At 44.7% G+C, this 26,308-nt stretch overlaps 1 protein-coding gene across 2 annotated transcripts in view; it reads right to left on the minus strand.

The window, feature by feature from the left end:
- STK26 (serine/threonine kinase 26) overlaps positions 1 to 26,308 on the minus strand; it is a 208,185-nt gene that overhangs the window by 56,224 nt on the left and 125,653 nt on the right. For both annotated transcript variants that reach the window (XM_063937499.1, XM_063937500.1), the window contains exon 3: positions 7,729 to 7,785. In XM_063937499.1, coding sequence (XP_063793569.1) covers positions 7,729 to 7,785 — 57 coding nt within the window. The remainder of the gene's footprint in view (positions 1 to 7,728; positions 7,786 to 26,308) is intronic.

Below are 26,308 nucleotides of genomic sequence, written 5' to 3' on the forward strand. Positions count from 1 at the left end.
TGTTGGAGGGTATGTTGCTGCAGATGCAGTGGGCCTATTTTGGAGTGTGGACCTGTAGCTGCAGCTTCATCAGCCCCACTGTTAATCCTGCTCTGGCAACACACAGCAGCCAAAGGGCAGAGGCTCCCATTGGATGTAACCTGTGTGGGAGGGCGTTTCTCACCCAATCAACTGTGGACTGGGTGTGATAGACCTGCTGCTAACCCAATGAGAGCTCCTAGCCACGCCCAGCGTTATCCACACAGGCACAGAGTCACAGATCTGGGCTATTATATAGAAGATGTAGACAAAAGTGATTGGACACCAACCGTAAATAGATCAATGAGATTTTATCAACGTCAGTACTTTGTAGGTCAACCACCTGTAGACACCCTTCTGGGCAAACCATCCACAAGTTCCTATACAACAGCAGGCGGTATGTTTTACCATTCCGCCTTAAGTACATGTTTTGCCATTCCGTCTTAAGTACAGCGACCATCTGCGACACTGAAGAAGGTCGAGTCAATCTAGAATGCACCTGTCATTCCAATTCATCACAGAGGTTCTCAATGGGGTCAAGATCTAGACTCTGAGCTGGTCAGTCTATCCGTGTTACCAAATTTTCTGTATACCAGTCCAATGTCACCCTGGAAACATGACATTGTGCAGCCTACGTTGATCCCTATTTCAAACTCTGTTAGCTCCTTCTGCCATTTACTGTAGTTACCAAATAATCTAATCAGTGCCCCATTATACCTTCACAAATACGTGTCTGTTGCAGGAGCACACCACTTCACTTGCGCAGGGGGTATGGGGGTGACCAATCACTTTTGTCTACATATTGTAGCATGCTTTTATATATACTTCATGCAACAAATCATTTACACAGTTTTTAAATAAACAAAAACCAAAACAGTAATAACTGGAATGGAGAGTGAGGACAGGAGAGCCGCTAATGCCAGCGGCCAAATCAAATCCCATAAAGGATACAATCACGTAAAAGGGTAGGGACACACTAGGCAATGTGCTCTATGAGCGACGTCGCCTAGTGTGTTCCCTTCCCTGCCAGGGCAGTCGGCGGCAGTGCATACACACTGAGCGATATGCAAACGATATCGTTCAGTGACGTCACAGTCCAAATTGAGCTGAATGCACATCCGGCAGCGAGGGTCGTTAACAACCTGTCATCGTCGGCATACACACTTAGCAATAAAGTAAACGTTGCTCGGGAAGGGTCAAAATGAGGGACGTCATTTAATTTATCGCTAAGTGTGTATCCACTTAAACACTTGATAATTTGATTCATGGCAGTGAATAAAAAAAAAAAAAATATATATATATATATATATATATATATATATATATATATATATATATATATATATATATATATATATAAGCAGCAACCACCCTTTCCCAAAAAATAAAATAAATAAAAAACATACATGACATTTGTTTTTATGGCATATGGGACTTGGGTGACGGGGAAACATTTTAATTAAAACCTTTTTTCTTGTTGAAGTAGGATAGTGAAGCAAACAGATTTCATGCAGGGAAGGACCAGCAGTTGAGTGGACTCAGGCTTGTAACACTCTAGTCTGCCCTCCGCCTCCTGGAGTGCCGGTTTCCACCAGCTGTGCTCTTCCAGATATACTGGGTTCAATATTTGCAGACTCTGGGCTTTGCTCTCAGCTCATTGACATAGCGCTGTCTAAAAGGAAGTCCTGGCAAGTTGGGATTTAGAGGAGTGTTGCAGCTCTGATTTAAGGTGGTAATAATCCACTTTTTCAGGCAGCAGTTGAAATGGTATACGCTCAAGATCCCGGCTGTAGGTATCCCGGCAGCTGAAATACCAACACAGACGCCGGAATCCCGACGAGGTAAATATCCTGACAGCCTGGGTCCCGAAGGTATTGCTGGTCACGCATACCGATCCCATTGAACCACCAATGCAACCAGACACTGTGGTAGCAGTTTTGGCAACAAGCAATGAATATTCTAAGTAGTGTTTTGACTTTCAAATCAGCACTTTTACTTTCAGTAGTGTGGTGGCCGTCAGTGTGAGTACCATATGGGAACTCCGTGGCTGACGACTCCTGCATACAAACAGGTGATGAATCAGTGAAGGTGGATCACCATGACTGTGCATCCCTAGCCATTTGCTACAGATAAATGATGCACCTCAGCTAGTGTTCACTCTAAGCTTCTTTCGCAGGGCGCTGCGCCCTGCCCCTTTTTTGAGTGACAGAATGCGCCCTGCCCGTTTGCGCCCGCCCTGCTAAGAGCTGTCTTCTCCCCCCGCCGCGCTGTCACTTCTCCCCCCATGTGATCGCAAAATACGCGCTGCTATATCCAATCGCCGCCAGCAGCGCCTCCTCATCCAATCGCCGCTGGCAGCACCTCCTCATCCAATCACCGCCAGTGCCTCCTCATCCAATCACCGCCGGCAGCGCCGCGTCATCCAATCGCCGCCAGCGTCTCATCATCCAATCGGTGCCGGCAGCGTCTCCCCATCCAGTTGCAGTGTCTCGCTATCGAAGCCCGCCTGAGACGTCCCTCCCTCCTCCCTGCCCGCATGCTGCTCCAGGGACTGACTACACTACTTGTTTGCTGGTGCGAGGTCGCTTGGAAAATAGCGGAGACGCTGGAACGGGTTAGGTTCTCTGCTTCCGCCCTCCGGAACCTACTGACAGCGGGTAACATTGCTGTTACTAAAGGTACGGCAGGGCTGGGAGACTGTTCTGGTAGATACTGTATGTCACTTGTGAGCAACGCGCGCCCTCACCCAATGCATCTATTACTGAGCTTCACCATCTTGTAGCCATGTCTCTGTCCCCATGGAGTACAGCCGCCCCCCACCCCGCTCCGTTAGTTGCTTACAAGTTTAACTTTGTCCCCATGGAGTACAGCCGCATGTAGCCAAAGTTAAACTTGTAAGCAACTAACAGAGTGGGGTGGGGGGCGTAATTCGGCTAATGATAGAAATGGTCGGGGCTGGGGCAGTGCCCATTATTTACTTCACCCATGCCACCACACTGCCCAACATAAACACACCCAATACCCCCACAGTGGACAACATACACCCACACGTGCCCAGCATATGCACACCACCACAGTGCCCAGCATACACACCCCACAGTGCCCATAACACCCTCCATACCCACCCAGTGCTCATTATACACCCACAGTGCCCAGCATATGTACACCCCCACGGTGCCTATAACACCCTTCATACCCGTACTGTGCTTATTCTACACCCTTCATGCCCACACAGTGCCCAGCATATGTACACTCCCACATTGCCAGCATACACACCCCACAGTGCCCATTACACCCTCCATACCCACATAATGCTCATTATACACCCCACCTCTCCCATACACAGTGCCAAGCATACATACAATCCTATGTCCACACATAGTGCCCAGCATACACACATCTCAGAGAGGAGCTGATCTTAAAAGGTAATTGGGGAGTGGGTATCCTGGGTACTAATGCCTCCATACCCCTAACACTGACTACAGTACTACCTGCTCCTAATCCCCTTGCCCCCCAGCACTGTCCCAACTGCTATCTCTCCCTTGTGCAGTGTGCCCCAGTGCTCTCTCCAGTATGCGCAATATGTAGAACGTGCTCTACCTGGCGCAGTGTGTATAGGAGATTCTACCTGGTGCAATGTGTATGAGCGGCACTATTGTGTGGTATAATGTTATTTAGTACTATTATGTCGTCATGCCCCTTCCCCACGAAACAACACCCCTAAAAAAATTCCGGTGCGCACTGTCCATGCTTTCACCTATAGGAATGGGCGCACCAAGCGATATAGTATGTACCTATTTTTGCCCTTCTAACTTAAAAATGTGCCCTCACGAATGAAAAATGTGCCCTACCCGTGATCAGCACCCTGCCCTAAAAAATTCCTAGAGTGAACACTACCTCAGCAGTGCATCACTTGTGGATTCTGTAGGCCACTGCTGTTCAGTAGTAACCAATAGCATACTGTATTATGTATTTTGAAAACCTCCACATAAAATCCAGCTTTTTTTTTTTACTGACTATTAAAAGTATATTAATGTAGTAAGAAAAAAAAAAAAATATATATATATATATATATATATATATATATATATATATATATATATTTATTTTCATTCTCTAGAAAAAGGACTTAAAGAGGAGCTTAAAACAAGAACTATACTTTTTATTTATTTAAAATGAAGAAATAACCACACTGGATGATTCTGGCTAAAAGTTGACATTAGAATAAAGACTAATTATATTTTCTTAACGTTTAGAAAATTCATAGTCTTTTAACAAAAAAACAAAAAAGCAAGGTATAATTTGTGTGGGTACTGCATTCCAGTGTATGGCTATTAATGTTGTAACATGCCTAGCACAATCGCATAAAAAAAAAAACCCACTCTGCAACAAAAGGGTTAATATTGTTGTAAACAAGACTTGAGTTATAAATAAAATTAGCAGTAAAACATTACATTGCCAAATGAGGTCCATCTTGTTTTATTACTAGATGAGGAACCATGAATCATGTTTGGAACCACGGAACACTCATTTAATAATTTGTTTTACATGCACATTCATTCTTCCTATAATCAGTAGCAAAGCAGCATGCAAGGTCATTTTCATCTCTATGATGTTTGTAGGGCAATATTCATAATTTCTCCGCAGACGCATAGGGCATTGCTCAGCCCCTCATTATTGCTGTATCACATCATCAATGATTCATAAAATGAGGCTATCCAAAGTGTGTGGATTGAAGAAACCGTGCAATAAAATCAGGATGGAACAACGATTAGCCACCTGGCTGTTCATACAGACAGAAAGATAGCAACAGGTCAGTGATGTAGGAGTCTCACTGGTACACAAGGCTGGAGTAACAGCACATGACTGCAGCAAAAGACCTCTCCTACAAGACTGTCGTACTCACCTAGATAGAGTAGTATAAGCTATCATTTACAGGTTGAGTATCCCATATCCAAATATTCTGAAATACAGAATTTTTTGAGTGAGATAGTGAAACCTTTGTTTTCTAATAACTCAATGTACACAAACTTTGTTTAATACACAAAGTTATTAAAAATATTGTATTAAAAGACCTTCAGGTTGTGTGTATAAGGTGTATATGAAACAAATGAATTGTGTGAATGTACACACACTTTGTTTAATGCACAAAGTTATTAAAAATATTGGCTAAAATGACCTTCAGGCTGTGTGTATAAGGTGTATATGAAACATAAATGCATTCTGTGCTTAGACTTGGGTCCCATCGCCATGATATCTCATTATGGTAATGCAATTATTCCAAAATACGGAAAAAATCCGATATCCAAAATACTTCTGGTCCCAAGCATTTTGAATAAGGGATACTCAACCTGTAGTACTAAATACATATTTCCTATTCAGGATCTGCATTGTCGGGAGCAGCCATAACTATATATTGGGTCAGAGACATTCAGCATTGCCGTATATACAGGTTATGTACAGTTTCATTAGCTGGGTCAGACATCTAAAAAGGTACATTAACAAACTATTCTAGTTAAAATAAAAAAAATAAAAAAAACTTAGGACCAAATTTAATGAACTGCTCGTTTACAAAAAGTGGAGGTATTTTGCCCACATAAACCAGATGCTACTTATTTTATACCTTCTAGAAACCAGCTATAATTTAATTGACTGCGATGGGCAACTCCACTATTACAGTAAATCCTCACTTTGGTAAATATGTCTCATATGGTCCTCACCATTATGAAGATTCCTGCAGGAGTGAGCATCAAACAACTCCCTGCATATCTACTGCTGAACAAGGTTACTTTTGGGGGTAGATGAGGTGAATGGATCTATTCCTATGGACACAACTGGATAGAACAGTCTCAGCTGGACATAAGTGACCATTGCTGGACGGGACAAGTCGGGCACTGCTGGGTCACTGATTGGGAAAATCACTTGGACCATAAAACCACACTGTGTATATCAGGAGTCTACATTCTAGAAAAATGCGTTACAGACTGTGTGTGTGGGGAAAAAGGGACTGTCATTGGAATACACAATGCATGGGCAGACATTGTTTAATATTCAGGGGAATTCTTGATATTCTTGTCACATGTAGATTTAATGTGAATAATTGCCTGATATGGAGGCTCAATATAACTGGAGTACACTACAACATACCCATGACGTTAGGACTTCGGTGAATATATGGGTTGGGTATGATCAGTGGAACCAATTTTAAAAAGACATTATTGCCATCTAATAATGTGATGTATATTTTATATTGTACACATTGAGCACAACATTTCTTTGTAAACAATAAACACCATTCAAATTCATCCAGTAGTTTTTGCATGATGCCATGAGACAAAAATTATTTTTCATCTGCATAGTTCATACAGAGTACCTAGAAGTATATTTGCTCAATACAAATTGCTGTGTACAGACACAACCTTTACAGTTTTATTATATGTATAGATTTGTACAAAAAGGCTTTCAGGACACACACTGACCATGGCTGCTATAAAAAGCAGAGCAGGTAATCTTGTTTTCCATGCCACCAGCTTCAGTATGCTAAGGCAGAGGTTCTCAAACTCGGTCCTCGGGGGCACGCACAGTGCATGTTTTGCAGGTAACCCAGCAGGTGCACAGGTGTATTAATTACTCACTGACACATTTTAAAGGTCCACAGGTGGAGCTAATTATTTCACTTGCGATTCTGTGAGGAGACCTGCAAAACATGCACTGTGTGTGCCCCCGAGGAGTTTGAGAACCTCTGCGCTAAGGTGTCAACTCAATTAGGCGCAACTAAGTCGCACCAGCCAGTAAGGGTGGCATTACACTGCATGTACTGTACTGCTGTACTCATTGCCTACATCACAGAACTTACCAGGAAAAACTAAAAGATCTTACTATGTATAGTTTGGAGCAGAGAAGGGAAAGGGAGTAGATTATAGAAACTTTCAAATATATCAAGGGTTTTAGGAGGGAAACATTCTTCAAAGGCAGAAAAGTAGTAAAACACGACATGCACTGAGACTGGGGAGAGGTGGGTTTATGGGAAATTTGAGGAAAAATTACTTCACAGAAAGGGTAGTGGATAAGTGGAATAGCCTCCCATCAAAGGTGGTACATACTAATATAGCAGAGCAATTTAAACATGCTTGGGATAAACATAAGGAAATTCTTACAAAGAAATATGGATCAAAAAGGGTTTGAGATAACAATATGGTTAAAAGAGGCCGAGTATATGTGCCAAGTAGTTCTTATCGGTTGTCAAATTCTATGTCCCTATGGATTTTTGTTTGCAGTCCGGTAGAGCTGCAAATAAAGTGAAATAGCAAGAGGGACCACAGGACTGTGTGTACAAACACTGGGGCAGACGCATTAAGCCTGGAGAAGTGATAAAGCAGTGATAAGTGCAAGGTGATAACTCACCAGCCAATCATTACAAGTTTTAAAAATGACAGGAGCAGATTGGCTGGTGCGTTACCAACTTCCACTAACACTTCTTCAGGCTGAATACATCTGCCCCACTGTTTCCCACTGAAAGGTTGAGAACCAATTATTTGCGTTTTTGTAATTTCAATTTTATTGGAGAAATGCCTATTAAATAAGTTTGAGGAAAACGTCCCATGTAATTAGCTGCAACAGTTGGTGGGTGCAAATAACCAATTTTAAAATTTATACAGAGATATCTGCAGAACCTTCAGGCATCAAACAAATAAACTGCATGTTACTTACCAAGTCTAAGGCAGAGCCACCACCTAGATACTCCATAATAATCCATAGCTTTGTGCCCTGTAAAAACAAGAAAAAGCTCTCAGGTCTCAAAACAATACCAACTTAAACTTAGTCCATTATCAGGCGACATGCGTAAGTCTTCAGATGTATTGTTTTTTTATTTTCAATTGGCTTGAAACCTAAGTATCTGACTGTTAATAGTGATTTTAAAATGTATAGCACATTACTCAGAATTATGCATCAATAAATGCTATAGAAAAGTTTTAAAAACTTCCACAAAGCTATGATGCTTTATACATCGATTGCAAACAGCAACAAATAAATCTGGTGTGAGATTTTCAGGGGTTGTTCTTCAATATCTATCCAATACTAGACAGGAAGTTACAGGTGCCAGCAGAGGGTGAGTAACATGCACGAGCCCCATAAGATAAAGGCAGGATATATTTAGGCAGTATGGCTCTTGGGTTGCGATCACCCTTTACAAGATCGGAGATTTAGGTGACCATCCTGCCTGAGAAGCAACTAAAAAGGGCCTTACAAGACAACCTGAGACTTAAAAGGTCTTCTCAAATGTATACTAAAATTGGCAGTAGTAAATTTAAAGCTACATAAACTAAATCACATCAATTATTTGTCCCAATTTCTAATTATACCCAACTCTTCTATTAAACCTACAATAGAGAATACCTTATCTTTAAACATACATTTATTTTACCAAAATAATAATTTGGATCTTCCATTTAGATCAATAACCACTAGACGCTTGCTACTGTCTCAGTGGAAGACCTATCAAAACTAAAGCAGACAAGTGGAGAAATTGCCCATGGTAACCAGATTATAGCTATCATTTCATAGTATGTACTAGTCCAGTGGTCTCCAAACTTAATTGGGGTGTAAGCAACTTTCGGAAAATGAAACCTCTGAAAGAGCTACCCCCTCCCCCGCATGAGCGCGCGTTCCTGCGAAAGTGGGTGTGGCCTCACAACTACAAGTAATGCCCCCACACCCACCAGTGCCAGATACAGTGGCCCCCACACAGTGCTCACCGGTGCTGGCTTCTTCTAGCACAGCCGGTGCTGCTCCTCCTGTATGAGGGACGGAAGGGGAGGATAGCACAGCTCACGCCTCTCCTGTGACATCCGCTGAGCGGCTGCGGTGAGGGTCCCCGGCAGCCGCAAGCATTTGAAATATGGCGCCGGTAAGTAAGCCAATAAAAGCTTGCGGTCCGGCAGCCAATCAGGTGCCGTTGCTGCCGGCCCGCAAGCTCTGATTAGCTGATGGCCGGCACCATACTAAAAATGAAGGAAGGAGTGCCACTGCCAGTGATTGACCAAGCCTGTGCGAGCGACGGGTTGGCGATCACTGTACTAGACTATAGAATCCGATTGGTTGCTGTGGACAACGCTACCACTTATCCAAAAAGTTTTGATAAACCTCCAACCCCTTATTCATACTCCATGTCCCTCTCTCAGCTCTGTCCTTCACCCACTAGATTGTTAATGCTACCATATGCATTTGGTGTGCATCTTGTATAGCCCTTTTTTTTTATGTAAGAGCTATTTAAATCCATACCAAAATCACCAGCACGACAGTTTGGCTGAAAAATGTAAATGCTAGAAGATTAGGCAAAGCACATTCCAAGAAAGAAACAAAAAGGTTAGTGCTCCATCATTCAACGAATGCTACAGTCACACCTAATGTGTGAGGCAACAAGCAGCAGCTTTTAAAACCTTCGATGTCAAGGAAAGTCCATATTCCCAATTAGACAACAATATGTTGTTAACAGACCCTTAAGCTGACACCTAAACAGACCTGGGGCACAAGTACACATGCATTTATCATTACACAGTGCTGCAAGTATGGCGGTACTGCATACCGGTAAGAAATTTCCAGTCGGTACGTAGTACCGCCGGGCCGACCGCCATGCTTACAAACCGCAGCTGTGTCAGGGAAGGAGAGGAGAGTGCAGAGCGAGCATGGTTCCTCAGTGCTGCTCAGTCAGACTGTGGTCTCCGGCAGTGGCATGTATCTTCTCATTGAGGCGCCGGTTCGTTAGCCAATCAGAGCTCGCGGACCGGCAGCCGCAGCTCCTGATTAATCATTGAGTATTTTGTCATCAGCGATCAGCCAAAAAGGGTTCTCCATGAGATCAAGCCAAACCACCCAATTTCAAGACACAAATATCAGACTGAATGTGCGGACTACGGGACATTTTTTACAGGCTTTAAGTGAATAGCTAGATAATAACCATTCGTGAGAAAATGAAACGGGGCTAAGTGAATACCAGCCTTTGACTGAACAAATACACTGCTCAAAAAAATAAAGGGAACACTAAAATAACACATCCTAGATCTGAATGAATGAAATATTCTTATTAAATACTTTGTTCTTTACATAGTTGAATGTGCTGACAACAAAATCACACAAAAATTATCAATGGAAATCAAATTTATTAACCCATGGAGGTCTGGATTTGGAGTCACCCTCAAAATTAAAGTGGAAAAACACACTACAGGCTGATCCAACTTTGATGTAATGTACTTAAAACAAGTCAAAATGAGGCTCAGTAGTGTGTGTGGCCTCCACGTGCCTCTATGACCTCCCTACAACGCCTGGGCATGCTCCTAATTAGGTGGTGGATGGTCTCCTGAGGGATCTCCTCCCAGACCTGGACTAAAGCATCCGCCAACTCCTGGACAGTCTGTGGTGCAACGTGGCATTGGTGGATGGAGCGAGACATGATGTCCCAGATGTGCTCAATTGGATTCAGGTCTGGGGAACGGGCGGGCCAGTCCATAGCATCAATGCCTTTGTCTTGCAGGAACTGCTGACACATTCCAGCCACATGAGGTCTAGCATTGTCTTGCATTAGGAGGAACCCAGGGCCAACCGCACCAGCATATGGTCTCACAAGGGGTCTGAGGATCTCATCTCGGTACCTAATGGCAGTCAGGCTACCTCTGGCGAGCACATGGAGGGCTGTGCGGCCCCCCAAAGAAATGCCACCCCACACCATTATTGACCCACTGCTAAACCGGTCATGCTGGAGGATGTTGCAGGCAGCAGAACGTTCTCCTTGGCGTCTCCAGACTCTGTCACATGTGCTCAGTGAGAACCTGCTTTCATCTGTGAAGAGCACAGGGCGCCAGTGGCGAATTTGCCAATCTTGGTGTTCTCTGGCAAATGCCAAACGTCCTGCACGATGTTGGGCTGTAAGCACTACCCCCACCTGTGGGCGTCGGGCCCTCATACCACCCTCATGGAGTCTGTTTCTGATCGTTTGAGTAGACACATGCACATTTGTGGCTTGCTGGAGGTCATTTTGCAGGGCTCTGGCAGTGCTCCTCCTGTTCCTCCTTGCACAAAGGCGGAGGTAGCAGTCCTGCTGCTGGGTTGTTGCCCTCCTACGGCCTCCTCCCCGTCTCCTGATGTACTGGCCAATCTCCTGGTAGCGCCTCTATACTCTGGACACTACGCTGACAGACACAGCAAACCTTCTTGCCACAGTTCGCATTGATGTGCCATCCTGGATGAGCTGCACTACCTGAGCCACTTGTGTGGGTTTGTAGGGAGGTCATACAGGCACGTGGAGGCCACACACACTACTGAGCCTCATTTTGACTTGTTTTAAGGACATTACATCAAAGTTGGATCAGCCTGTAGTGTGTTTTTCCACTTTCATTTTGAGTGTGACTCCAAATCCAGACCTCCATGGGTTAATAAATTTGATTTCCATTGATAATTTGTGTGTGATTTTGTTGTCAGCACATTCAACTATGTAAAGAACAAAGTATTTAATAAGAATATTTCATTCATTCAGATCTAGGATGTGTTATTTTAGTGTTCCCTTATTTTTTTGAGCAGTGTAAATAACCAACTCAATAAATAGTCCTACTGGAGAACTGTATTAATGCACAAACTTTTTAAACACCACAAGTGACGGAACTTAATAAATGCACCACTGTAAAAGCAAAATCTGAAAAAGGAAATGTACACCACACATTGGGGTAGATGTATTAAGCCTGGAGAAGTGATAAAGCAGTGATAAGTGCAAGGTGATAACGCACCAGCCAATCAGCTCCAATATGTAAATTTACAGCTAAGAGCTGATTGGCTGATGCGTTATCACCTTGCACTTATCACTGCTTTATCACTTCTCCAGGCTTAATACATCTACCCCATTGTATGTGCGTCAGGGGTACTGTATATTAGAAAATGATGGAAGCTGGAGTAAAGCAGCAGTGCAGGTATACTATCAGTTAATGTTCGGTGACTATTTTGCCAATTATTTTATTCTAGGTACATTTTTCACAAAAATCTAACAATTTCTAGGAATATCTGTTTTAGTGGAAAGATGCACTTTTCCATATTATAAGGATGCTGCACAATAAGATGCGACAGCAAACAGAAAGAAAGAAAAAGCTTAATATAGAAATACATGCAGTACTCTGCAAAGATTTAAGGCAGGTGTGGAAAAGAAAAAGCTGCAGAGTAAGAATGCTTTAAAAAAAATAAGAATTTACTTACCGATAATTCTATTTCTCATAGTCCGTAGTGGATGCTGGGGACTCCGTAAGGACCATGGGGAATAGCGGCTCCGCAGGAGACTGGGCACATCTAAAGAAAGCTTTAGGACTAACTGGTGTGCACTGGCTCCTCCCCCTATGACCCTCCTCCAAGCCTCAGTTAGGATACTGTGCCCGGACGAGCGTACACAATAAGGAAGGATTTTGAATCCCGGGTAAGACTCATACCAGCCACACCAATCACACCGTATAACCTGTGATCTGAACCCAGTTAACAGCATGATAACAGAGGAGCCTCTGAAAGATGGCTCACAACAATAATAACCCGATTTTTGTAACAATAACTATGTACAAGTATTGCAGACAATCCGCACTTGGGATGGGCGCCCAGCATCCACTACGGACTATGAGAAATAGAATTATCGGTAAGTAAATTCTTATTTTCTCTAACGTCCTAAGTGGATGCTGGGGACTCCGTAAGGACCATGGGGATTATACCAAAGCTCCCAAACGGGCGGGAGAGTGCGGATGACTCTGCAGCACCAAATGAGAGAACTCCAGGTCCTCCTCAGCCAGGATATCAATTTTGTAGAATTTTACAAACGTATTTGCTCCTGACCAAGTAGCTGCTCGGCAAAGTTGTAAAGCCGAGACCCCTCGGGCAGCCGCCCAAGATGAGCCCACCTTCCTTGTGGAGTGGGCATTTACAGATTTTTGGCTGTGGCAGGCCTGCCACAGAATGTGCAAGCTGAATTGTACTACAAATCCAACGAGCAATAGTCTGCTTAGAAGCAGGAGCACCCAGCTTGTTGGGTGCACACAGGATAAACAGCGAGTCAGATTTCCTGACTCCAGCCGTCCTGGAAACATATTTTCAGGGCACTGACAACGTCTAGCAACTTGGAGGCCTCCAAGTCCCTAGTAGCCGCAGGCACCACCAATAGGTTGGTTCAGGTGAGACGCTGAAACCACCTTGGGGAGAAACTGAGGACGAGTCCTCAATTCCGCCCTGTCCGAATGGAACATCAGATAAGGGCTTTTTCAGGATAAAGCCGCCAATTCTGACACGCGCCTGGCCCAGTCCAGGGCCAACAGCATGACCACTTTCCATGTGAGATATTTTAACTCCACAGATTTAAGTGGTTCAAACCAATGTGACTTTTGGAACCCAAAACTACATTGAGATCCCAAAGTGCCACTGGAGGCACAAAAGGAGGCTGTATATGCAGTACCCCTTTTACAAACGTCTGAACTTCAGGGACTGAAGCTAGTTCTTTTTGGAAGAAAATTGACAGGGCCGAAATTTGAACCTTAATGGACCCCAATTTCAGGCCCATAGACACTCCTGTTTGCAGGAAATGTAGGAATCGACCCAGTTGAATTTCCTCCGTCGGGCCTTACTGGCCTCGCACCACGCAACATATTTTCGCCAATTGCGGTGATAATGTTTTTGCGGTTACATCCTTCCTGGCTTTGATCAGGATAGGGATGACTTCATCCGGAATGCCTTTTTTCCTTCAGGATCCGGCGTTCAACCGCCATGCCGTCAAACGCAGCCGCGGTAAGTCTTGGAACAGACAGGGTCCTTGCTGGAGCAGGTCCCTTCTTAGAGGTAGAGGCCACGGATCCTCCGTGAGCATCTCTTGAAGTTCCGGTTACCAAGTCCTTCTTGGCCAATCCGGAGCCACGAATATAGTGCTTTCTCCTCTCCATCTTATCAATCTCAGTACCTTGGGTATGAGAGGCAGAGGAGGGAACACATACACTGACTGGTACACCCACGGTGTTACCAGAGCGTCTACAACTATTGCCTGAGGGTCTCTTGACCTGGCGCAATACCTGTCGAGTTTTTTAATCATGTGGACGACTTCTGGGTGAGGTCCCCACTCTCCCGGGTGGAGGTCGTGCTGAGGAAGTCTGCTTCCCAGTTGTCCACTCCCGGAATGAATACTGTTGACAGTGCTATCACATGATTTTCCGCCCAGCGAAGAATCCCTGCAGCTTCTGCCATTGCCCTCCTGCTTCTTGTGCCACCCTGTCTGTTTACGTGGGTGACTGCCATGATGTTGTCCGACTGGATCAACACCGGCTGACCTTGAAGCAGAGGTCTTTCTAAGCTTAGAGCATTGTAAATGGCCCTTAGCTTCAGGATATTTATGTGAAGTGATGTATCCAGGCTTGACCCTAAGCCCTGGATATTCCTTCCCTGTGTGACTGCTCCCCAGCCTCGCAGGCTGGCATCCGTGGTCACCAGGACCCAGTCCTGAATGCCGAATCTGCGGCCCTCTAGAAGATGAGCACTCTGCAACCACCACATGATGGATACCCTTGTCCTTGGTGACAGGGTTATCCGCTGATGCATCTGAAAATGCGACCCGGACCATTTGTCCAGTAGGTTCCACTGGAAAGTTCTTGCGTGGTATCTAACGAATGGGATTGCTTCGTAGGAAGCCACCATTTTTACCCAGAACCCTTGTGCATTGATGCACTGAGACTTGGTTCGGTTTTAGGAGGTTCCTGACTAGCTCGGATAACTCCCTGGCTTTCTCTTCCGGGAGTAACACCTTTTTTCTGGACTGTGTCCAGGAACATCCCTAGGAAACAGAAGACAAGTCGTCGGAACCAGCTGCGATTTTGGAATATTGAGAATCCAATCGTGCAGCCGCAACACTACCTGAGATAGTGCTACACCGACTTCCAACTGTTCCCTGGATCTTACCCTTATCAGGGAATCGTCCAAGTAAGGGATAACTAAAATTCCCTTCCTTCGAAGGGATATCATTTCGGCCATTACCTTGGTAAAGACCCGGGGTGCCGTGGACCATCCCTACGGCAGTGTCTGAACTGATAGTGACAGTTCTGTACCATAACCTGAGGTACCCTTGGTGAGAAGGGTAAATTTTGACATGAAGGTAAGCATCCTTGATGTCCCGAGACATCATGTAGTCCCCTTCTTCCAGGTTCGCAATCACTGCTCTGAGTGACTCAATCTTGAATTTGAACCTCTGTATGTATGTGTTCAAAGATTTTAGATTTAGAATCGGTCTCACCGAGCAGTCTGGCTTCGGTACCACAATAGTGTGGAATAATACCCCGTTCCCTGTTGCAGGAGGGGTACCTTGATTATCACCTGCTGGGAATACAGCTTGTGAATGGCTTCCAAAACTGCCTCCCTGTCAGAGGGAGACGTCGGTAAAGCCGACTTTTGGAAACGGCGAGGGGGAGACGTCTCGAATTTCAATATGTACCCTTGAGATATTACCTGAAGGATCCAGGGGTCTACTTGCGAGTGAGCCCACTGCGCACTGAAATTCATTGAGAACGGGCCCCCACCGTGCCTGAGCTTGTAAGGCCCTAGCGTCATACTGAGGGCTTTGCAGAGGCGGGAAAGGATTTCTGTTCCTGGGAACTGGGTAATCTCTTCAGCCATTTTCCTCTCCCTCTGTCACGAGCAGAAAAGAGGAACCTTTTGTCCGCTTGCCAACAAAGGACTGCGCCTGATAATATGGCGTCTTATTTTGAGAGGCGACCTGGGGTACAAACGTGGATTTCCCAGTTGTTGCCGTGGCCACCAGGTCTAAAAGACCGAACCCAAATGTCCCCTTTCAAAGGCAATACTTCCAAATGCCGTTTGGAATCCGCATCACCTGACCATTTTACTGGTAGAATTGGACAACGCACTTATACTTGATGCCAGTCGGCAAATATTCTGCTGTGCATCATGCATATATAGAAATGCATCTTTTAAATGCTCTATAGGCAATAATATACTATCCTTATCTAGGATATCAATATTTCCAGTCAGGGAATCCGACCATGCCAACCCAGCACTGCACCTCCAGGCTGAGGCGATTGCTGGTCGCATATAACACCAGTATGTGTGTGAATACATTTTTGGATACCCTCCTGCTTTCTATCAGCAGGATCCTTAAGGGCGGCCATCTCATGAGAGGGTAGAGCCCTTGTTCTTACAAGCGTGTGAGCGCCTTATCCCCCCTAGGGGGTGTTTCCCAACGCACCCTAACCTCTGGCGGGAAAGGGTATACAGCCAATACTTTTTAAGAAATTATCAATTGTTATCGGGGGGAAACCCACACATCATCACACACCTCATTTTATTTCTCAGATTCAGGAAAACTACAGGTAGTTTTTCCCTCACCGAACATAATACCCCTTTTTGGTGGTACTCGTATTATCAGAAATGTATAAAACATTTTCCATTGTCTCAATCATGTAACGTGTGGCCCTACTGGAAATCACGGTTGTCTCTTCACCGTCGACACAGGAGTCAGTATCCGTGTCGGCGTCTGTATCTGCCATCTGAGGTAACGGGCGCTTTAGAGCCCCTGACGGCCTATGAGACGTCTGGACAGGCACAAGCTGAGTAGCCGGCTGCTTTTAACCCTTTCTGTAGTGTAGTGACTGCAGGGAAGAGCCAGGGAGCTTCCCTCCAACTGAGCTGTGAGGGAAAATGGCGCCAGTGTGCTGAGGAGATAAGGCCGCCGAAAAGGGGGCGGAGCCTATCTCCCGTTTTTCTGTATATTCTGGCAGGGGTTAAATGCATCCATATAGCCCAGGAGCTATATGTGATGTATTTTTTATCATGTTTTATTGCGTCTCAGGGCGCCCCCCCCAGCGCCCTGCACCCTCAGTGACCGGAGTATGAAGTGTGCTGAGAGCAATGGCGCACAGCTGCAGTGCTGTGCGCTACCTTATTGAAGACAGGAACGTCTTCTGCCGCCTATTTTTCCGGACCTCTTCGCTCTTCTGGCTCTGTAAGGGGGCCGGCGGCGCGGCTCCGGGACCCATCCAGGCTGGGCCTGTGATCGTCCCTCTGGAGCTAATGTCCAGTAGCCAAGAAGCCCAATCCACTCTGCACGCAGGTGAGTTCGCTTCTTCTCCCCTTAGTCCCTCGATGCAGTGAGCCTGTTGCCAGCAGGTCTCACTGAAAATAACAAACCTAAACTAAAACTTTCACTAAGAAGCTCAGGAGAGCTCCTAGTGTGCACCCTTCTCGTCGGGCACAGAAATCTAACTGAGGCTTGGAGGAGGGCCATAGGGGGAGGAGCCAGTGCACACCAGTTAGTCCTAAAGCTTTCTTTAGATGTGCCCAGTCTCCTGCGGAGCCGCTATTCCCCATGGTCCTTACGGAGTCCCCAGCATCCACTTAGGACGTTAGAGAAATAGAAGTGTAAAGTTTAATTTTATTAACAAAATGCAAAGTGAATGAACAGAAGAGAAATCTAAAAATAAATAAAAAATATTTGGTGTGACCAATCTTTACTTTCAAAACGGCATCAATTCTTCTAGGTTCACTTGCAGTTTAAGAAAATCAGCAGGGAGGTTGTGCCATACATCTGGGAGAACTTACCACATATAGTCTTGCCCAAATCCTTTTGTCTCTTCATTTAATCCCAGACTGACTTGAGGTTGAGATCAGGGATCTGTTGGGCACTTATCATCACTTCCAAGACTCCTCGTTCTTTTTTACGCTGAAGATAGTTCTTAATGACATTGGCTGTATATTTGGGGTCGTTGCCCTGCTGCAAAATAAATTTGGAGCCAGACACCTCCCTTTTGGTACTGCATGATGGATAAGTCCTGCCTCTAATTATCAGCATTGTCAAAGTCAGAAAAATATCTCTATGCACACTACCATATTTGCACCTCACACAGGTCCGTGCTGCGCATGCGTACGCTCTCCCGTACGTGCGCATACTCACAGTCGCGGGCACCCGCAGGCGCATGGTATGCGTATTTACGGTAGAGTTTATGCGATCGTAGCGTGCGACTCAATCATTACATATTTTCACTATATAATGTATTTTGTAGATCATGGTCCCTTTGATAGATTCTGCAAGTTTGGTTAATATAGAATGTTCATGAACAGAGGAATCCCTCTTTGTTTGATACGAAGGGTCAGACAGGAGTAATACAGTGGTGTTTAGTATCCATCGGAAGAATATTTAATTAGAAATATTCCGGTGTTGGTTTGAAGCAGATCAATCGCTCGTGCGAATAGTTATGGACATAAGAAGTTTATGAACATTTACTTTATTTGCACTTTATTACCCATGCGGCGGGAAACCCAGTTTCCCACCCACCTGAGCTGTTGGAAATAGTCACAGCCCACCTGTATGAATCAACCTATGACCTTTTGTTATAATGCGAAGCCGAATTCCTGTGTCCAATGAACAATGAGATTGTAGGGACCATTGAATTGTATTGTGTGTGGGGCATAAATAGGCAGGCCGACCATATCCAGTTCACTCTCTTCAACGGTTCTCATTGCTGATAATCGGGAGCTGGATATCGAGGCGCATGCGATTGTTTCCCCTTGTGCGTAAGCTTTTCTCCGTAATCATACTGTTTCTCTCTTGTTATTGTGGGCCAATCTCTCTCATTTTCTCTCTCTCTCTCATTTTCCTTTAAATTGTATTGTATTTCCTGTGTAGTTATCTGGTTAGGTAGTCTATGTTATATTGTAGTGTATGACTTGTATTGTGTTTAACTCTTTTGCAAGTATAGCATTCAAAATATATATTTTAGGCGTTGGACCCTGAGCACGGTATCTGTGTGTTTCTTATAGTATTAAGTATTCTCAGAGCGTCGGTGACGCTCAAACAGTTTTTAAGGTAATAAGGTTATACTGTGTTGCATTTACTCTCTAACATTACACTAAGGTTTTACTGCACAATACACTGTTTATGGTTTAGGTACAAAGGTTTAATATAGTGAGCGTCAGCTCCGCTGGTGATCTCCTCGTGGTCCCGAGCGTTCGCTACGCTATAGCGAATCATTACTTTAGTTAACAGCCAATAACGTGCCTGCCTGTGATCTCTTGGCCGTGAGTGAACGTGACGCTTGAGCGTCTCGATCACGGCAAAGCGATTGTTACGCAACTAGCGTACCCTTACGGTACTTCATACATAAATAGCGTACAGTGTTCTTAGACCTCATAAAGGGTATTATATACGATAAATATTTAGCTTTATCAATTGGCGGCTCGCCCTGTCCTTCACATATCTGCACTAGGTAATTTCAGCAGACATTATCCAGCAGCAAAGGGCGGGAGATCATATTCCTCGTAGTGCTGTTTGGATAAGCGTCTGCTTCTCTTAGTAAAGGGTGCTGAAGGAATCCGGGAACCGGAGGTAAGAACAAAACAATAGTGTCTTTTTAAAACTGTTTATTTTTCTGTCTTGCGTACACACGCACGCACACACATATATCTGCATTTCCTTTTCATTGGTGTATTTTCGTATGTCACTCTCCTGTTTGCCAGTTCTATAGTTGATAAACGTATAAATTGTGTTACGGTGGATCTTTGCTTTGCGTACACGTGTCTCTAACAAAAGACTGAGACTTGCGTACGCAATCCAAGGGCCGACGCACGCAGCGTATATTACGCAACGGAGCGTACGGGTACGCCCACGTAACTCAAATCACAAGTTTTTTTTCTCTCCTCTCAAAGCGATAAGTAGCGCCACGCGGTAAATAACGCCAGGCGATAAATCGCACAAATTTTTTTTAATTCCAAATTTAAATTAATAGATCCTTCTCCTAATTTGTAGCACATCTGGTCTAAAGAGAAATTTCTGCGCAGAAATAGAAATAGAAACAAAAGTGTATATGCGGTGAGTGAGTGTTTGTTTTTTTTACAATTTTTAAGGTTGAACCACAAGAAAAGTCTAGTACTCGTGAGGTACATGCGTGTAAGTGACGTACATGGTGGCTAGGGAGGCATCCCTGGTTAAATATACAATTTGAGCATTAGAGTGTAGCAGACCAGGAGGTCATACTGTAACAGACCAGGAGGTCATAGACCAACAGGTTCAGGTACAGCAGACAAGGAAGTCCGCTATACAGTCCACAGGCACAACACCAAGAAAGGGTTGGTGCAACACCCATATAGGCCATATAAGCTCTGGCTGAAGGAATTCGCAGCCGAAATTTTCGATTCCACTGGTCGCTCAGTACATAAGATTAGTTGCTTGTGTACTAAACGATTGTACCGCACGTAATTGTGTGCATTAGTAAACCTGACCGGTACTATTTGTGTACGAAGGTCATAAACGCTATTTGTACATTCTAACGTGATTTGTGTAATTTTTTTTTATTTTAAGGGAAGTTCGCTGCTCACTCAGGAACTATCCAGCAACCAATAGTTACTGGAAAGAGTAAGTGTTCTTCGGAGCACCCTCACAGGTTCCAGTAAATAGAGGTTCGGGTCGCAGGGGCCCTAGGTCGAGTACGCCAGCACCATATCGGTGTGATCAGGTCGTATTGGTCGGCGTGGGCGAGTGAGTGGGGTACTCGGTAAACCGCCACCGTCAGCCTATTTTGGACATTTGGTTTGCGTAAGGGTTGGTTAAATAAAGCAACACCTTCGAACTATGGGGGCCACTTGTTCAGGTAGGGGGCGATCAACCTCGGTTCGGGTTGATTCAGTGAACCGACCAATTGGGTCGGCAAGGTATGTAATGTGTGAGAAATACGGAAGTCACACAGAAGCTTTATGTGATGAATGGGAGAGAATGACAGTACATGACGGGGAGAAATTCCCAAGAGTAGGTAGCTTCAGCACAGAAGTGTTAACGAATTTAAGGAGAAGGATATGTCTCATTAAATCAACAAAGAGACGAATCAAACATTACGATTATTTGCAGTTGTGGCAGCAGGAAGGTGACATACAGAGAGGATTGGCTCAGGCGGCGGGATCTGGCTCAATCAGAAAACTGATAGCCACGGCCCCACCGCCACCATACATATCAGGAGAGAAATTGGTTGCGGAGAATGACGCACTAAGGTGTAACACACAAACACTTAGCAACTGTATAAATGTTAAAGATAATGTTAACCAATTAACCAACGCAAGTATTAACCCGTGCAAGTTGTACCCTGTTTTGAACTTTCCTCAGGAGTGTGATCAAGAAGACGAATCGGCAACAATTTCAGCGCTCTCTCTAGCAGCCACCATAGCAGAGACCACAGTAGGCACAGCTCCACCCACGAGATTAGTAACAAAGGCCCCTAGCGGAGGGATAGGTGAGGTCGTGTCTACAGGTAAGTACGGCACCATACACTATGCTGAAGCCATTTCACCACAGGCTGTAGAACCCACACAGAGTGATGTTGTTAGAGTTAATCCTGTTAGGGTAATATTATTATTATTATTATTATTATCCTTTATTTATATGGCGCCACAAGGGTTCCGCAGCGCCCGATTACAGAGTACAAATGCACATAAAAAACAGGAAAAGTGACTTACAGTTGAATACAATATAGGACAAGTACAGGGCAACTAAGCATAACTACACCAGTAAACAGAGATAAGTTATAGCAATAGCTGTTCCAAATGGGAAAACTGACACAACAGGGGTCACCCCTGTGAGGAACATTGCCATGTATAGCCCATTTTCCAGAATGGAATTAAGGACCATCGTGTCTGAATTCCCTGACCCTAGAAAAGATTTAGTTGCCAGTCAAAAATACATCAGAGACTTAGGTAACACTGTAGAGCCCAACAATAAAGACTGGCAGATATTGCTGAGAGCATGTTTACCCTCCAATGTTGACGCAACTCAATTTTTAGCTGATTGCGGATTAGATCAGGATGTACCTCTTACAGATGTGTACAACAAAGATAATGTAAAAAGAATAAACTTACAGTTAAGAGTATTTCCCAGCAGTAGTCAGATGGAACAAGATATTCTCCATTAAACAGAAGGAGTCAGAGACAGCTGCAGAGTATTTTCACAGAGCATTATCAGAAATGGCAAAATACACAGGCATAGAGGACATTAAAACAAACAAACCATCGAGAAGTAGCAGTATCGGTACTGATGGATGGTTTAAAAGAGTCATTGAAGACTAGGGTACAGACCACACAACCATGTTGGCGAGGTCTGTCTGTGGCTACTTTGAGAGAGGCTGCTATTGATCACGATAGGAACATCACCAGACACAGGGAACAACAAAGTGATAAGTTAATGGCCGTAAGTATACAGGCCCTGACCACAAGGCAGCCTTTGTTTGTATCACCAAACCCTGTGGGTAAGTCAAGTGTGGTTATTTGTTATTCTTGTCATAAACAGGGACACATGGCACGAGATTGTAGAGTAAAGAATGTACGAAACTCATACCAACCCCCTAGACAACGACACGACACACGACATTGGGAGCAAGGTCCGCAGAAACGGAGTTATGAGCCACATGCAGGGGAAACAAAAAGATACCCCCCAAACAGAGATTGGCAAACCTCTGGTAGTTCCCAGCTAACTCCCTCACAAGTAGTTGCTGCCAGCGGGATTCAGGGAGGTCACCATACCCAATAGGGGTGTGGCCATACCTGTAATCTGCAGCCATTAAAATTGATTGCAAGTCTTGGAAGTGAACCAGAAATTGCAATCAATGTAGCTGGTAAATCATTAAACTTTCTTGTAGACACAGGGGCGGCCAAATCAATGATAAATTCGACAGTTGGCATGAGGACCACTGGTAGGACAATTCCAGCCGTGGGAGTAACAGGAGTAGTCCAGCATTACCCTGTTAGCAAACCAGCAGAGATTACAATAGGGCCTTTACATACCAAGCATTCCTTTTTGCTGGCTGCATCGGCACCGACCAATCTCCTGGGAAGAGACTTACTGTGTAAAATGGGGTGTGTCATTTATTGTACTCCTGAAGGTGTATTCTTGGACATACCTGAGAATCACGCTCAGGAAGTACGAGACATGTTAGACTCCCCGTCAAAATTAATGTCACATACCACTATGACAAATAGGACTCCCTCCCAAGTAGAAGAAATGACATCTCAGATACCAGAGTCACTTTGGACTAAAGATGGACAGGACACTGGATTAATGGCAAACGTAGCTCCGGTAGTTGTACCAGTAAAAGATGGTAGGATAGCTCCAAAAATCCCACAGTACCCTCTGAAGCCAGAGGTGGAGTTAGGAGTTTACCCAGTAATAGAGCGCTTGCTACAACAGGGCATTCTGGTAAGAACGTCCAGCACTGCTAATAGTCCCATCTTCCCTGTGAAAAAGAGTGGGGGGAGGGGTTACCGGCTAGTGCAGGATCTAAGGGGGATTAACAAAATAGTTGAGAGTCAGTTCCCCGTAGTGCCAAATCCAGCTGTCATCCTAATGCAAATCCCTCCCACTGCGAAATTTTTCACTGTTATTGACCTCTGCTCCGCTTTCTTTTCGGTACCTCTGCACCCTGACAGTCAATATTTATTCGCATTTACATACAGAGGAGTCCAATACACATGGACTCGATTACCACAAGGATTCATAGATAGCCCAAGTATATTTTCTCAGGCTTTGCATGATTGTTTACAGTCTTTCCAACCAGTGAGTGGATCAGTATTAATACAGTACGTGGATGATCTACTACTGTGTTCTGATTCATTGGAGGCATCCCTGAAGGATACGAAACAGCTCCTGTTTCATCTTTCAGACACAGGACACAAGGTTTCCAAAGACAAGTTGCAATTATGCCAAACTAGGGTAAAATATTTGGGACACTGTTTAACACAAGGACTGAGACACCTGACCGCTGATAGAATTCAAGCAATTAGAGACATGACTCTGCCACAAACCCAGCAACAGATCAGAACATTTTTAGGAATGTGTGGGTATTGCCGTAATTGGATCCCAGGGTTTTCCATTTTAGCGTTACCTTTGCAGGAAATGGTCTCCTCAAACAAACCTGATCGGATTTCGCATACAGACGAGTCTGAGGCAGCATTTGAGAGACTTAAACAGTGCCTAACGCAGGCACCAGCATTAGGTATGCCGGACTATGGGAAACCCTTTGAACTATACGGAACAGAAAGTGCTGGTTGCGCGGCAGGCGTACTAACCCAAAAACACGGTGATGCCAGCAGGCCAGTAGCATATTACAGCGCTCAGCTAGACACGGTAGCGCGATCCCTCCCCACATGCTTGCGAAGCGTTGCTGCGATAGCATTGCTAGTAACGAAAAGCGAAGACGTCGTGCTAGGTCACAACCTCACAATTCATACACCGCATGCAGTGTCAGCCTTGTTAAATTCTGCCCAAACCAGGCACGTCTCATCAGCGCGGTTTACAAGATGGGAATTGGCACTAATGGCCCCCGTAAACATCACCATAAGGAGATGCAGTGCATTAAATCCTGCAACATATCTCCCAAGTGTGTCTGGACAGACCCAAAGGGTGGAGGATGAGAGTACTGGGGAAGGAGGATTTAATACAAAGGAAGATACTCATGATTGTATAGAATATTTGACCCAAAATTTTACCGCAAGGCCTGACATCAGTGACAACCCACTGGAAGATGCAGAACTTACGTTCTACACGGACGGTAGTTGTCATAGACAGTCAGACTCGGGAGACTTGTGTACTGGATACGCAGTCGTAGATGACCAAGGCACCATAGAAGCGGAACCGCTAGGCCCACCTCACTCAGCCCAGGTTGCTGAACTGGTCGCCCTAACCAGAGCATGTGAATTGGCTAAGGGCAAATCAGCCAATATCTACACCGATTCTAGATACGCATTCGGGGTAGTCCATGATTTCGGAGCCCTATGGCGCCTCAGAAATTTCATGACGGCAGCTGGTACACCGGTAGCGCATGCAGCTCACATAAAAAGGCTTCTAACAGCGATACAGGAACCCGACAGAGTGGCTGTTATCAAATGTAAAGCACATACATATAGCCAAGACCCAGTATCGCTTGGTAACAGCCGAGCAGACGAAGCAGCTAAGTTAGCAGCTGCTACCCCCAGACAGACAGACACCACACAACTGATGGTATTTAATACCATCAACACACAGAAGTTGTGTGAGATGCAAAATTTGTGTTCCACACAGGAAAAGGCAGTCTGGAAGGCAAAGGGATATGGCCAGGAGTCCTCAGGACTCTGGACGGATGGACATGGTAAACCGGTGGCCCCCAGAACATACCTTCCATGTTTGGCTGAGGCAGCTCACGGGCTGACTCATCTAGGCAAGGAGGGGATGTGCAAGTTGGTAAGAGCATATTGGTGCGCCCCAGGATTCTCCTCTCATGCGAGTAAAAGAGCCATGTCATGCCTTACCTGTTTGAGAAAGAATATTGGAAAGGCAATACCTACAGAACCATCCCATATCCCACCTGCCGGCGGCCCTTTCCAGGTAATACAGATTGACTTCATTCAATTACCCCCTTGTCGAAATTTGAAATATGTACTTGTTTGTATAGATGTTTTCTCAAATTGGGTCGAAGCATTTCCAGCGGCCACAAATACCGCTATGTTTACTGCAAAGAAAATTGTGCAGGCATTTGTATGTAGATATGGTATCCCTAGAATTATCGAAAGTGATAGGGGTACCCATTTTACAGTTGATGTCTTTCAAGGAATGTGTAAATTGATGGGAACTGATAGCAAGCTGCATACTCCATACCGTCCACAGGCGAGTGCGAAAGTGGAAAGAGTGAACAGCACTATTAAAAATAAACTGAGTAAAGTGATGGCAGAGACAGGATTGACATGGCCAGAAGCTTTACCCATTGTACTGTACAGCATCAGAACCACTCCCAGGTCCCCTCTTAATCTGTCTCCCTTTGAAATCTTGTTTGGTCGACAACCGCATGTTATGATTAACCCTCAGGATGATTTGAAGTGTAACAATGAAGTAACTGTAAAATACTTGATTAACATGAGTAAACAGTTGAGGAATCAAAATGATAATCTGAAGTTAGTGATTCCTGATTTACCAGATAGTAATTGTCATGACATTGAACCTGGGGATTATGTAATGATACGGAATTTTCTACGCTCAGGTTGCCTTATTGACAGATGGGAAGGACCATACCAGGTCTTATTGACTAGCACTACAGCATTGAAGGTTGCTGAGAGAGAGACTTGGGTTCATTCGTCCCACTGTAAAAAGGTCGTTGATCCAGAGAAGTCCTGTGATAAGGAACAGACGGTAGAGGTTGTATCACTAGAGTGTCTGTTCCAGGAGGACTGAGGCGGCACCTGAGCATTGAAAATCACAAGACCAAAGCAGTTGTCGATC

The sequence above is a fragment of the Pseudophryne corroboree genome, chromosome 8 (genome assembly GCF_028390025.1).
Source record: "Pseudophryne corroboree isolate aPseCor3 chromosome 8, aPseCor3.hap2, whole genome shotgun sequence".
Classification (NCBI taxonomy): Eukaryota; Metazoa; Chordata; class Amphibia; order Anura; family Myobatrachidae; genus Pseudophryne; species Pseudophryne corroboree.